Consider the following 14,049-nt stretch of genomic DNA (forward strand, 5'->3'; position numbering starts at 1 on the left):
ACAGAGTCTTCTACCAGAAAAGAGCTTGGCTCTTAGGATCCATCAGCACAAATATTAATGCCAACTTATGTCATCGTGGGCATCACACGCCAGTGCCCCTCCCCTGGCAGATCCTTGGCTGTGCTGCAATGGTGCCACCCATCTGACACGGCCAACTGCCACCCCCAGCACACCTCATTCTTCTTCATTTTATTTACCCTGGGTTAGTGTCACCATTTTTGCATCCTCTGGGCCCCCTTCCAAGTCCTCTAAGCATGAATAACTCTGAACGCGGGTGAGTAGACAGTAGCCTTCATTAGAATTAACACTTGATTATAAACCCCAGGGACCCAGACTCTGTCACTCTCCCACCGATGCCCTGATCACAGATCCTTCTAAATAGGCCAGTGACTGTCAATACTGGTGACTCTGGCAGGTGATTTGTGGCCATCACATTTACACACATGGAAGGTTTGCAGAAGTACCTTGAGACGCAAGGGAAGAGAAAACGCCACAGACTCTGTCTCAGATGCTTCGGCTGGTGTGGCTGAGGCCTGGCCAGGTGCAGGAGCTGGCGTTTCCATGGGTGGGGACCAGCCTGGACCAGGGTGCCGTCCTACCCTTGCACATGGCTACTTGCATAAGATCCTGATGCTGGGAAAGATTGCAGACAAAGGGAGAAGGGGTCGGCAGAGTTTAGAGAGCATCACCAACTCAATGGACATGAGTCTTAGCAAACTCCAGGAGAGAGTGGAAGGCAGAGGATCCTGGCATGATGCAGTCCATGGGGTCGCAAAGAGTTGAACATGACTTAGCGACTGAAAAACAGCCTGCTTCCCTGAAAATGAGCAAGCCTGCAGAGGCGTGGCACTTGTGCTCCTTCTTACATGACTTTACAGTCGACCTTCAGCGGGTGTGATCATGCACAGATGTCATCTTGTGCACTTACCTGTGGGCTTGTTTCTTTGGGCTTCCCTCGTGGCTCAGTTGGTAGAGAATCCGCCTGCAATGCGGGAGACCTGGGTTCGATCCCTGGGTTGGGACAATCCCCTGGAGAAGGGAAAGGCTACCCACTCAAGTATTCTGGCCTGGAGAATTTCCATGGACAGTATAGTCCATAGGGTCGCAAAGAGTTGGACACGACTGAGCGACTTGCACTTGTTTCTTTGCTTGGGTGGATGGTGACAGGGCCTCAGGCTTTCATTCAGACAGTGAGCACCCTAAAACCACTTCAGAAAGGGTCCCCAAAGGGGCCAGCTTTCATCAGTAGCCCAGAATGTTTCACTAACTGTAGAGAAGAGTGTGAGGAGCTTAACCTCAGAAAAAAAATGTGGGTTTAAATCCTAACCCTGCTCCTTGTTCAAAATGGGTCCCCGGGTCAGCTGAGGGGTTGGAATACGAAGGCCCCTAGACCAAATTCAACCCACTGCCTGCTTTTCTTCTGTTTCACTCTTGTCTATGGCTGTTTTCTCCCTACAAGGGCAAAGCTGAATTCTTCTGACAGAGAGCCAGGGCCTGCAAAACCCAAAGTATTTCTTATATTTACAGAAATGTTTGCTGCCCCTTGGTGAAAATATTTCACTCTCTGAGCCTCAGTTTCCTCATCTGTAAAATGGGCAACGATACTTATATCGAGTGAGAGATGCTGTGAGGAGTAAACGGAGTAAAGAGTGTGGAAGGCCAGCCATAGAGCAGTGTTTGGTACACATCAGGATTTTTTAAATGATTATTTTCATTTTGCTCTTGTCCATCTGTGTCTCTTTTTGCAGGTGAGAGAAGGTCACCTGGTACTGTCCCTGCTTCCTCCTCTTTATTTCTTTTCATTTACCATCCAGCAGAGAAAAACTCCAAGGAAAAAAGAGAGTGATGGTGAAAAAATAAATGGTGTGGAAAATAAACTGACTCTAAAGGAAAATTTAACTCTACTGGGGATCTCAGATTACTTATTTTATGTCTTTTTTAAACATCTGCATTGGATATTTCTTTTTTATTAATATTCATTTATTTATTTTTGGCGGCCCTGGGTCTTCACTGCTGCTCAGACTTTTCTCTAGTTGTGACGAGAGGGGGCTGCTCCCTAGTTGCAGTGTATGGGCCTCTCATTTCCGTGGTTTCTTTGGCTGCAGAGCATGGGCTCTAGGCACCTGGGCTTCAGTTGTTGCCACACGTGGGCTCAGTAGCTGTGGCATAAGGGCTTAGTTGCTCTGCCGCATGTGGGATCCTCCCAGACCAGGGATCAAACCCGTGTCTCCTGCTTTGGCAGGCAGATTCTTAACCACTGAGTCACCAGGGAAGCCCTATTTTATGTCTTTTGAGTAGTCCTTTCTATCATCTTTTTATGTTCCATGTAAATATAGGTTGAAGTTTGTAATAGTGTGCAAAGAAGGGTGACTCCTCACCCTCTCCTAAGTACAGAATGTTTTTTCCCTAGAGAAACAACATTAGATGTTTTCATATTCTTACACACAGAATGTTCACCTTCCTAGGAAATGTTTTTTTAATCTAAAGATAATTTAAAAATTGAAATGGGCTGTACCTATGCGAGATCACCTAACTTGTGTTTTTTTCATTAAGAAGGAAATCCCAGTTGAGAGAGTAGCATGGAAACATGTACATTACCATATGTAAAATAAGTAGTGGGAGTTTACTCTGTGATACAGGGCACTCAACCCAGTGCTCCGTGACAACCTAGAGAGGTGGGATGGGGTGGGAGGTGGGAGGCAGTTTCAAAAGGGAGGGGACCTGTATATATATATATATATACATACATACATACAAACATACATATAGCTGATTCATGTTGACGTATGGCTGAAACCAACATGATATTGTAAAGCAATTATTTCCCAATTGAAAATTTTAAAAAAGAAATTTCTTTTCACATGTCTTAAAGAGGAAAAGACACTTTGCTTCTTCCCACAACTTTCCTCTACTGCTTTCATAGTAAAATATTTTTTAAAATTTCCATTCAGTATTTCTCTTATCAACTCCTTAGCAGCCTTACAATTTGCCTTGCAAAGAAGCTGAACTCCTTGGGATGGATTACGAGGAGAACGCGTAACCCTACCGAAATTAAACATATTAAAGCATTTAAATATTTTTAATCAGAACTATTACAAGGTTTAAAAAAGAGATAAAATGGTTTCCATGCAAGGAGATTTCGAACGTCTTAGACCCAGTGGAGTTCATATGACTTTTTTTTGCTTCACCTCATCCCACAAAGATCACAGCATAGGCGGTTTTATGTTTTTTTCAATTATTATACTCTTTCAACTAGGTGAATTCGATAAAGAGTCCAGCCAAGTGGATCTCTGGCTTTTATATCTGTAACGAAGAGACAAGCTCTAAGCATGCTGAAGAAATGGAAAACCATTCTGGTTTCATGACCTGCTACTCTTTGCTCTATAATCAGCTTGAATTGGGCAACGTTTTTCCACAGACAAAAATCCAGGTCCAGTGGTTAGAAATCCATGCTTTCACTGCCCAGTGCCCGAGTTTGATCCCTGGGAGGGGAACTAATATCCCACAAGCCTCACAGTACAGCCAAAAAAAAAAAATCAGGAAAACCAGGAGGACTGTTTTGGTCCAGAAAATGGGAAGATGAAAAAGTCCTGGTTTTCCTTCTGGGAGCTTGTGCTTCTGGTCAATTTTGTGAAAAGAACCAGAATGGACCCCTTTACCTGGGAACAAGCATGTTCAAGGCGAGCCTGAAGGAGCAGGTGTGATAGGAGCCCTCAGAGTCAGAACCTGAGAGGCAGCACCACTCCGGGGTCACCTTCATCCCTCGAGGTTGTGAGCCCTGGAGATCTACACCTCACACACACTCGTCTATACCTCTTCTCACCTGTCCTGGATCCCAATCCGATCCCCGTCTGCGGCCGTGGTGCACACTTTGGAATCTATGAATTTGGATGTCTGCTCTACTTTGTTAGTTACATCAGCTCAGGCAAGTCATTTAGCCTCCCTTTGGGTCTCTGTTTCCCTGAGTGCTTCAAAGCGTGCAGAGTGCTGGGCGTGGTGTGCACTTGTAGTCGGGGGGCGGGGAGGGGGGAGATGGACTCAAGATTAGGGGTCGGGACTGGCTTCCCTGATGAAAGAAATGATGCTTGAATTCTCACTGAGAGGTGGTTTTTTCAAGTTTGAGCACAGCATTTTCTGTCTTCCTGGGAGAGGGAAACCTGGCAGGGTGGCTGGGGGACCGAGTTAGCCAGAGGAAGTCGGGCCGAGAGCCGCCAGGCCAGGCTTCCCAGGAAGAGCGGAGGAAACGGCAGGTCCCAGCGCAGCGCTTCTGTCTCCCAGCAAAGGAAGACAAAGCAGCCGGAAGACTCAGGAAGGCGCCGGTCGAGGCGCTGTCAAGAGGCGCCCCCTGCCGGCCCAAACTCACACTTCCCTCGAGAAGAATTTCAGAGCTCAGGCCTTTGAGTTGACTGCACATGCAGGGTTTATCTGTTCTATTATTCTTTCTGCTATTGTATATATTTGAAATTTTACACAATAACAACTTTTTTAAAAAGCCCTTTCTCACCAGCTGCAGTTCAGTTGTGAACATGGGTCCTAAAACCCTGACACCAATCCTTGGCTGGCCTGTGGTGGGGTTGAGGGGGCGAGGAGAGCTGCCCTTCTGTACTCCTTAAGGAGAGGGAAAGAGTCTCATTCTGTTTAGAGTGTGTGGTTCAGTTCCCTGAACCTCCTACATCTAGGGAATTAGGCTATAAATCCACATAAAGCATTCTCTGGCTTTTTCCAAGAATTCTTGTTTATGCCCAGGCCGCAAACAACACAACGGGAGAACAGATTTTATTTCACAATGTTTTGGCATTTGCAGCTCAGACTGAAATTGCAAAAGCATAAGAGGAGAGCAATGAAGAATGGTGCAAAATTTTTGCATATCTCTTCCTGTGGTTCTGACTGTATTTAGAACCCTTCCTTCCTTCCTGCCTGCCTTCCTTCCTTCCTTCTCTCTTTCTTTCTTTTCTTTAGGTAATGTACTCTTCAAAAACTGTCCAGTGATAAAAGACAAAGAAAGCCTGTGGAAACATTCTAGATTAAAGAAAACTAAATGGACAAGCCCAAGTGGTCAATCCTGGTTTTCCACTGTTTGGGCTTCTCAGGTGGCTCAGATGATAAAGAATCTGCCTGCAATGCAAGAGACCGGGTTCAGTCTCTGGGTCAGAAAGATCCCCTGGAGAAGGGCATAGCAACCCACTCCAGTATTCTTGCCTGGAGAATCCCATGGACAGAGGAGCCTGTCGGGCTACAGTCCATGGGGTCACAAAGAGTCGGATAAGACTGAGAACACACACATACATAAGTATTATTACAACTCGTGCTACGGCTCGTTGTTAATAAACCAGCTGCAGGGCAGACTGATCTGATCTTTCAGTGACAAAGTGGAATTCTCCCTCCCTCCTGAAGGAGGTGGTGTGTTTTAGAAGAGCCTTCTCCACATCAGGACCACAAAGGTGATGTTTCAGGTGTAGTAGGTGGAGCAGGAGTGGAGGGAAGCAGTAAGAATATTTATTTTTTTTATCTGGAAACATACTTTTAGGGGGAATACTAACTAAACGGGCTCACTGCCTAATAAGAAAAGCGATTGATAAGTGATTTCTGTACAAGGTTTAATCTGTGAAAGATTACAAGATGAGTGACGGTGAGCAGAAATTTCTTTTGAAGCAGAAAGAAGCTGTAGAAAGAGTCTCAGATCACATGAGGGCAGAGAGCACACCAGATGCCACAAGAAACATGGCCAGGGAGACCCCATGGACTCCTTGCCTTATTTTCAAGAAATAATTAACTGGGGGACTGAGCTACATTTGTTCCTGTTTAGAACCAGAAAGGTAACCAACTAGCCTGTCGCCTTTCCTGTGATTATTAGTTCCTTTAGATCACAGCATCCCAGAGCTGACAAGGAGTCTTGGAGATCATCCACCTTCTAAATGAGGGTGCCAATTTAAATCATTGTCCAAAGTCATGGAGGTCATCAGTGGCAAAGTTGAAACAGCCACCCAGTTCTATCAACATGCAGTCCACAGTTATATTCCCACCAAGCAAAACGACCTCTGGAATCTATTTTTGCTGAATACACAGAAAGCTAACACCCCTCCCCTTTTTCAGCCCCCACACCCCACTCTCATCCTGAGTAGCATTCTCACCAGCTCCATGTCTTCTCCATATGGTGGGGGCCGCTGGAGGACAGATCCTAGGAGTCCCATCTACAGTCCAGCTAAAACTCAGAGAAATGAAGAGCTTTGCTGTGGTGGAAGCTAGCCTGTCCCAAACCCCCAGCCCCACTGGCTCCTTTACAGTGTATCGCACCTTTGACAGCCTGTCTTCCTGCTTGCCTTTGTAGGTTTCACAGCGGCAGCCTCCCTGGTATCCCTGGCCTGGGCCTTGGCCTCCTACCAGAAGGCCCTCCGGGACTCTCGCGATGACAAGAAGCCTATCAGCTACATGGCCGTGGTCATCCAGTTCTGCTGGCACTTCTTCACCATCGCGGCCAGGGTCATCACCTTCGCCCTCTTTGCCTCGGTTTTCCAGCTCTACTTTGGGATCTTCATTGTCCTTCACTGGTGCATCATGACCTTCTGGATCGTCCACTGTGAGACGGAGTTCTGCATCACCAAGTGGGAGGAGATCGTGTTCGACATGGTGGTGGGGATTATCTACATCTTCAGCTGGTTCAACGTCAAGGAAGGCAGGACACGCTGCAGGCTCTTCATTTACTATTTCGTGATCCTTCTGGAAAACACAGCCTTGAGTGCGCTCTGGTACCTCTACAAGGCTCCCCAGATCGCGGATGCGTTTGCCATCCCGGCGCTGTGCGTGGTCTTCAGCAGCTTCTTAACCGGCGTGGTGTTTATGCTGATGTATTATGCCTTCTTTCACCCCAACGGACCCCGATTCGGGCAGTCACCAAGCTGTGCTTGCGAGGACCCCTCTGCTGCCTTCACTCTGCCTCCAGACGTGGCCACGAGCACCTTGCGGTCCATCTCCAACAACCGCAGTGTCGCCGGCGACCGCGACCAGAAATTCGCAGAGCGAGATGGGTGTGTCCCTGTCTTTCAGGTGAGGCCCACGGCCCCATCCACCCCATCCTCTCGCCCACCACGGATTGAAGAGTCCGTCATTAAGATTGACCTGTTCAGGAACAGGTACCCAGCGTGGGAGAGACACGTTTTGGACCGAAGCCTCCGAAAGGCCATCTTAGCCTTTGAATGTTCGCCGTCTCCTCCGAGGCTGCAGTACAAAGACGATGCTCTCATTCAGGAGCGGCTGGAGTATGAGACCACGTTATAAAACGGAGGACTTGGAGGGGCCACGACCTCCAGACAGAGGGGTGACCGCAGGGCTGTGGCAATAAGGAAACTCTCCCCTAGAGCAGGGCGACGGGCTGCGAGGCTCCCAGTTTGACCCTCATCAGATTCGTGTCTGACCCTCCATCAGCAGAGTGCCTGCTGCTGGCCTCTTTTCAAAGAGCAGCCCCAAGACCCTCCTACTCGTCTGAAGGGAACAGGCCAGCCGAGTGGGACTCCTTGTTGCCGCCAGCCCCCTCCAGCCCAATCTTCAGCACATCCATCCAAGGGTACTGTTGTGATGGGAAATACTGCCTCCAGTCAGTAGGGTGTTTGGATGGAGTTAACTGATCTTTGCATAAAAATATACTGAATCACACATACACACATGAGTACACACACACTAACACACATGCCAATCCTCTGTCAAAATAGTTTAGGTGATTTCTGTTGATGCAAAGCTGTGATTCCTGCAGGAATATGAAAACCAAGAGAGAGAAAACATATCCCTCAAGACTCCAGAAAAACAAAAAACAAACAAACAAAAAAATATAGTGAAGCTTAGAAAGAATTCATAAACCATCCTCATGTGAAAACCTTACCCAATGGACAGAAAACCCAAGTGTGTTTACACATGTATTAGAATTGATGAAATGGTTCGTTTTCAACACACGTCAGGATTTTTTTTTTTTCATTTTAAATTTTCAGTTGAGAACATCTCCTATTACAGAAATCCTATGCAGCCCATGGATGGCTTCTGACAAGACCAAGGAGCTTGATACCTTAGTGATGTAAGTTCAGTGATAATCAGGATGCAGTATTCAGTTGCAAAAAAATGTAATAAAACCACAGAGAGGAAGTGGGAGCAAAAGGCAGAATGAGTGTCTGATTTCCTGGCCTGTGCAGCTCACATAGGAAGGTCAGGGCGGAGCGGCGGGACAGATGGCCAGTGTTCAGGTGCAGGAATGGAGGTTCTATGTGATGGCGGGCAGGCAGGATTTCAAAATCCATACGCCATGCCACACCCTTCTAGTGCCAAAGTCCATCCAACACGGGGACTGATGGGGAAGCCCTGAACGGCTGAGCATGGTTGGCGTGAGCCCCACCAAAGCAGAAGAGGGCTTGAACAGTCAAGTCCTCCCTGTGTAAAGGACCCCACTCCCCCACCCAAGGTCAAAGTGATGTGTCTTTTAGAGGCTTTGGGACACATTTTTGTAAGTGTGAGCCCACAGGTGCAGTGAATATGCTGTGAGAAAACCCTTCTGAACTGATTGAGGGCTTACCACTAGATCCAGCTAAGATCTGTATTTCAGTCATTTTGTAAAGTCCCACTCTTACAACAAGCTTCTGGGTTTTAAATACCTCTGTCCAGCAAGTGAACATCCCCCACTTTCTGTTCCCAGTGTCCCTCCACCCCACCCCCCCGTCATGGTGCTTTTTGTTGCATTAAAAGTGCCGGTCAAACTTTGATAGTATTTTTTTATAGTTGGTGCAGAGTGGAATAACTCATGGATTATTTCAATATTTTTGTAATAAAAAATATAGGGTATACATATAGGCATCATCACTTTTTTTATAGACCTGGGATCGTTTAAAATACTTTAAGCATCATAATTACTTGGGATGTAGAAACTGGTCCACAGATCCCATCTGCCTGCCTCAGCAGATCAAGAACACATGTCTCTTGCAAGATCATCCTACTTTGCCATGTCGGTGCCCCCAGGAACCTGGCCAGGGGTGCTATCAGAATATCAGGGGACGAGAGAATCAGCTAAACTAGAAAGGGCTTGTCAAGACTGGCCAATGTTTCCCAGGAAACCAAAGATGGAAGTGATGACTCTTCCATCTCTTAGGACAAACCTGACCACAGTGGGCAATGTCTTGGATGTCCTTTCCCGGTTTTATATCTACCCAACTGATGCACCAAATATTAGTCAAGTCAATTTTTAAAAACAAAAAAAGTCAGTTTAACTTAATTATTCAGTTATCTGGACTGTCCAATTCACTTAACAGTCAAGTTCTAGAGCCACTACCTGTCACAACTGTGTCGTACGGAGGCAGCCGTCCCTATGACGACACCCACAGCAAGTAACAGGGGGCTCGAACTAGGACTTCTTTTGGTACTTAAGTCCAAAGGCAGTGCTTAAAAAGGAGGAGATTTTTATCAGTAGACATATTTTCCTAGTACTCCATGATGGATCCTCCAAGCAGCAGTCCACTGAAAAATAATAACCTTTGGTTTGGATGTGAAAAAGTTACCTAGTCACGAGGAAAGGCCCAGAAAGATGCTCTTCCTGCCAGCAATTGGCGAAAACATTCCACTCCCCACTCTAGAAGGGAAAAATGATTATATTGGCAAATTCTTCACTTTGGTGCCGGCCCGTGGGTCATTAGCTTCCTTAATTAATGATCTTTTGAAACTGAATCACTCAGTGGAACTATCCCTTTGATTCCATGAGTAAATCGCAGATGATAATGTCAGTCAACAAACACAACAGGTCCCATCACTCTTCAATCATGTAAATCCTAAGTTATTTCTCAACTTGATCCTTCGTTTAACAGGTGAAGAATCAAAATGAGCGCTGTGTGACTGAAAAAATGCTGTACTGTGCTTTGTCTTCAAAGTGAGAATGCAGTCAAGAGAGTGCAAGTTTGAAATTTTCAGTGATTTTAGCAAATACTGTAAATACTCTGTTATCCAACATACTTAAAAGGTGAGGGTTTAGTCAAAAATGCTTGTTAAGGAAATGACATCTCCACCATGTTATAAATAACAAGACTTCTCAAGATTATAGACAAGAACAACAACACAACAACAAATGTTACTTCCAAGGAGAATCATGGCTTAATCTTGCTTCCATGATTCAGAAAGCCCTGTGTTGCCATCAAGAATGTATTTGTCTCAGATACACTGATAACAGAGCATTTCCAGTATTAGGATTTAAAGAGACATTGTCAACGTACAAAGGAACAAAGTTTGATTTTCATATTTATACTTTAGTATAAACCCTAAGATTTTCTTTTCAGTTGACCACTAAATTCTCCACAGAGAGTAGCTCAAGAATCCAAAAGGAACAAGCCTTACAAATCGGAACCTACAAATTTGTTAGCATACAAATTGGAAACACTGGATTCTTTATCTGTGAGCTCCAACGTCCTGTGCTGGGTCTGTTGGGTTACTTGGGGGCGGGGAGGGGGGCGGCCGTGAAGGGTCTGTCCTTAGTACTTAATTTGGCATAGGACCATGAGTTTTCTAAAAGAAAATATTATAAATTTTCTTAACTTTTAAATGAACATTTCTCAATGAAACTTAACTTAAGATGAGGAGTGTATGTATCCTAACCACACTGAGACTTTAAGTATTTGTGTGGAAGAAAAAAAATTTTCAATATAAGTCAAAGTTTGGTCCCTCAAAATGACTATGTCCTTTAAATCTTCTCCCATTCCTGTTGTTCTTCTTAACTATGTACTATCTAGTTCAGTAACCTGGACTTTGTAGACACTTTGTTACTCTTCTTTTATGATATTGCTGTGAACCCAACAAATGAAATAAATTCTCCTACCGACATGGCAAGAATATGCAATCCAAGTATTAGCAAAAGAAAAATACAGAGATGATCTGAAGATGTATTTATACTTAATTTCTAAATGGCCCATTTCTTTGGCTCTATGAATAAATGAAGTAATAGCACTGACCAATTAAAAGTGAATAGGAATAATTGAAATCTCAATGACTTTTTTAAAAAGATATTGTATAGACGTGTGTTTAGTATGGATAACACACATATTACATATAATATATGCACACACACAACTAATGGATGAAAATAGGAAAATATATACTGTTGTTAATGCATATAAATGTATGTTATTGACACATAAACTTTTAGATAAAAAGTTTTTCCCCACTCTTTTTCAGCATCAGCTCAAGTGTAAAGCCCATATCTGTAAGACATCAACACACACACTTAAACTTGGGTTGGAAATGTTGCTGTTCAGTCACTAAGTCATGTCTGACTTTTTATGACCCCATGAAATGCAGCCCATCAGACTTCCCTGTCCTTCACCATCTCCCAGAGTTTGCTCAAACTCATGTCCATGAGTCAGTGATGCTATCTAACCATCTCATCCTCGGCCACCCTCTTCTCCTTTTGCCTTCAATCTTTTCCAGCATCAGGGTCTTTTATAATGAGTCAGCTTCGCATCAGGTGGCCAAAGTATTGGCGCTTCAACTTCAGCATCAGTCCTTCCAATGAATATTCAGGATTGATTCCCTTTAGGATTGTCTGGTTTGATCTCTTTGTGGTCCAAGGAACTCTCAAGAGTCTTCTTCAGTTGGAAATATCTAGATATAATTTAGCACTTTTAGCTTGAATGAGTTTTCCCACTCCTCAAGGAGCTCGTCTTTAGAGAGACAAGAATAACTTTGAGTCATTTCAAAGATTCTTTCTCTGAACATATTGAAAGGAGTAAAGAAAACATCTGGTGTCCTTAGCAGGATTATGTAAGGTTACGTATTTGCCTTTCAGTGTACAAAATACCATTGAGGGAAACACGTTCTGACACAATGTTTGGACAAGAATCCAGAGATTTTTTTTTAATCTGATGAACCATTTCTGAGATTACATATATGTTCCCCGGCATTCTCTTGAGTCTTTGCCCTTAGCAATTGCTGTTTCCATATAAAGCTTGGATGAGGTGCCTGCATTTTGATGTTTTTAAAGCCTTTTAAAAAAATAGCTCAGGCTGTCTTTCAGAAAAACAACTCAGAAAATGGTTGATGTGTGCAGTGCAAACACAGCAGGACTGAGGTGGTCATTTCTCTAATTTCAGTGATGGGCGCAAATCGACTCATCTTCGTTCATCTTCAGCAACCCGGTCACATTTGAAAACAATCAAATTGCTGGTTTCTGCCAGTTTGTGACTCATAGCCCCGCTCCCCCCCGCCCCAACTTCTACCCATCTGAAGCAGAAGCCTTTTAAACTGGCTAAGGATGGGTCATTCCTCTCTATCACCCCCAACCCATCCCTCCGTTTCTAAGTTTCTGGTCCCCACTTGTATCAGACCATCTGGACATTGGGGTAGCACCTCCTCTCCTCCACTGGGCAGGCTGCACTGTCTCCCACAAAGCACTCTCTGTGGACATGTGTCTTGTCCAGGGGCTATCCTAAAAATGAGCTCATGGAAAGATGCAGTAAGTGTCTGTGTCAACAGCCTCCAAAGTGAAACTCTGTGGCATGTGGGTGGAATTGTATAAAAACACAATGAGCCATTTAATTTTGCTAATTGTAGCAATTAGGCAAGCTCTCACACAGCAGAAAGCCAAATGGAAGACGTGGCAAACAGCAGTTTACCCACAGAAATGAGGGGTTCGGAAGTTCTCCCTTGAGTGTTTGAGGCATCATGTTGTTTCACCATCCATCTGAAGCTCTTTCTCTAGATTCCATAAGGAAAAAAAATCAAACTTCTGTAATATTGCATGTAACGATCCAGCCAAGAAATCAAACCTTTAACTTTTTCTGGATATGTTGTTGTTGTTGCTTAGTTGCTAAGTTGTGTCCGACTCTTTGCGACCCTATAGCCAGCCAGACTCCTCTGTCCATGGGATTTTTCAGGCAAGAATACTGGAGTGGGCTGCCATTTCCCTCTCCAGGAGATCTTTCCAACCCAGGGATTGAACCTGTGTCTGTTGCATTGGCAGGTGGATTCTTTAGCACTTGAACCAACTAGGAAGCCCCCTTTCTGGGTCTATATTCTGCTAAATAAGGGTCAGTTAATGTCCTTGAAATATCTAGCTACTTTGCTAATATCATTTTCATAGTATACCAACGTAAGTCAGAAACCCTGACTGAATCAAATTTTTGCTTTGGTTATTCCCCTGCCCCACCCCTCTAAGATTTAGGCCGTTCATTTCCCTGTATTAATGGGAACTAACTGAGTCCAAGAGCATCAAGGATTAGCCAGCTTTATCTCCATGATCTCATTCCATCCTCTCTGCCTTCTATGAGTTAAGTTCCATTTACAGACAAAACTTAAGCTCACAGACACTAAATTAGGCAAGGGTCCCATAACTGGAAACACTGGAGCTGAGAGATGAACACAGCTCGTCATGACTTCTCACAACCGCAAATCCTTCTAGAAAACCAAGGAATATTTTCCCACCAAAATCTCTTCTGTTCTTGGCAAGATCTCAAGAGAAACAAAAACATGGTCTGATGATCCAATTTTTCAAAAGAATTTCATTTAAAAGTCAAAGAGATCCTTCAAGAAGAGAAGTTAAAAATAAAAAATTCAGTGATGAGAAACAGAAGTCTTTATCGATTGTCTTGAATTTTACTGTGACCCCCTAATTCAGAGTAGGCAGATAAATGCTTGTATTTCATTCCAAACAACTGTCTCTCCCCCCTTCCATGGCCCTACTTTGCACTAAAATAAGTGATAAATATAAATTAGCCTGATGGTTCTTTTCTTGTATTCTCTATATGTATGCTACTGTCCTCCAGTTAGGTAAACGGAAAGACAGCCAAACCCCACTACTTGCCTTGACCTTCAGACTGAGGAAAAAAAGAGAGATGGGGGTGGGGAAAGGAAGAAGGAAGGATTAATCTAACAAATCTTTGAGTGACACTGAGTGTGTGTGTGTGTGTGTGTGTGTGTGTGTGTGTGTGTGTGTGTGTTTTAGTCACTCCATTGTGTCTGGCTCTTTGTGACCCCCATGGGCTGTAGCTCACCAAGCTCCTCTGTCCATGGGATTCTCCAGACAAGAATACTGCACTG

General features: G+C 44.4%; 1 protein-coding gene across 1 annotated transcript in view; it reads left to right on the forward strand.

Moving 5' to 3' along the window:
* XKR4 (XK related 4) overlaps positions 1 to 11,238 on the forward strand; it is a 303,567-nt gene extending 292,329 nt beyond the window's left edge. The window contains exon 3 of the mRNA XM_043880499.1: positions 6,329 to 11,238. Within this exon, the coding sequence (XP_043736434.1) occupies positions 6,329 to 7,275 (947 nt within the window). The 3' untranslated portion in view covers positions 7,276 to 11,238. The remainder of the gene's footprint in view (positions 1 to 6,328) is intronic.
* Positions 11,239 to 14,049: the final 2,811 nt, after the last annotated feature.

This window comes from Cervus elaphus, chromosome 21 (genome assembly GCF_910594005.1).
Source record: "Cervus elaphus chromosome 21, mCerEla1.1, whole genome shotgun sequence".
In the NCBI taxonomy this organism is placed as follows: Eukaryota; Metazoa; Chordata; class Mammalia; order Artiodactyla; family Cervidae; genus Cervus; species Cervus elaphus.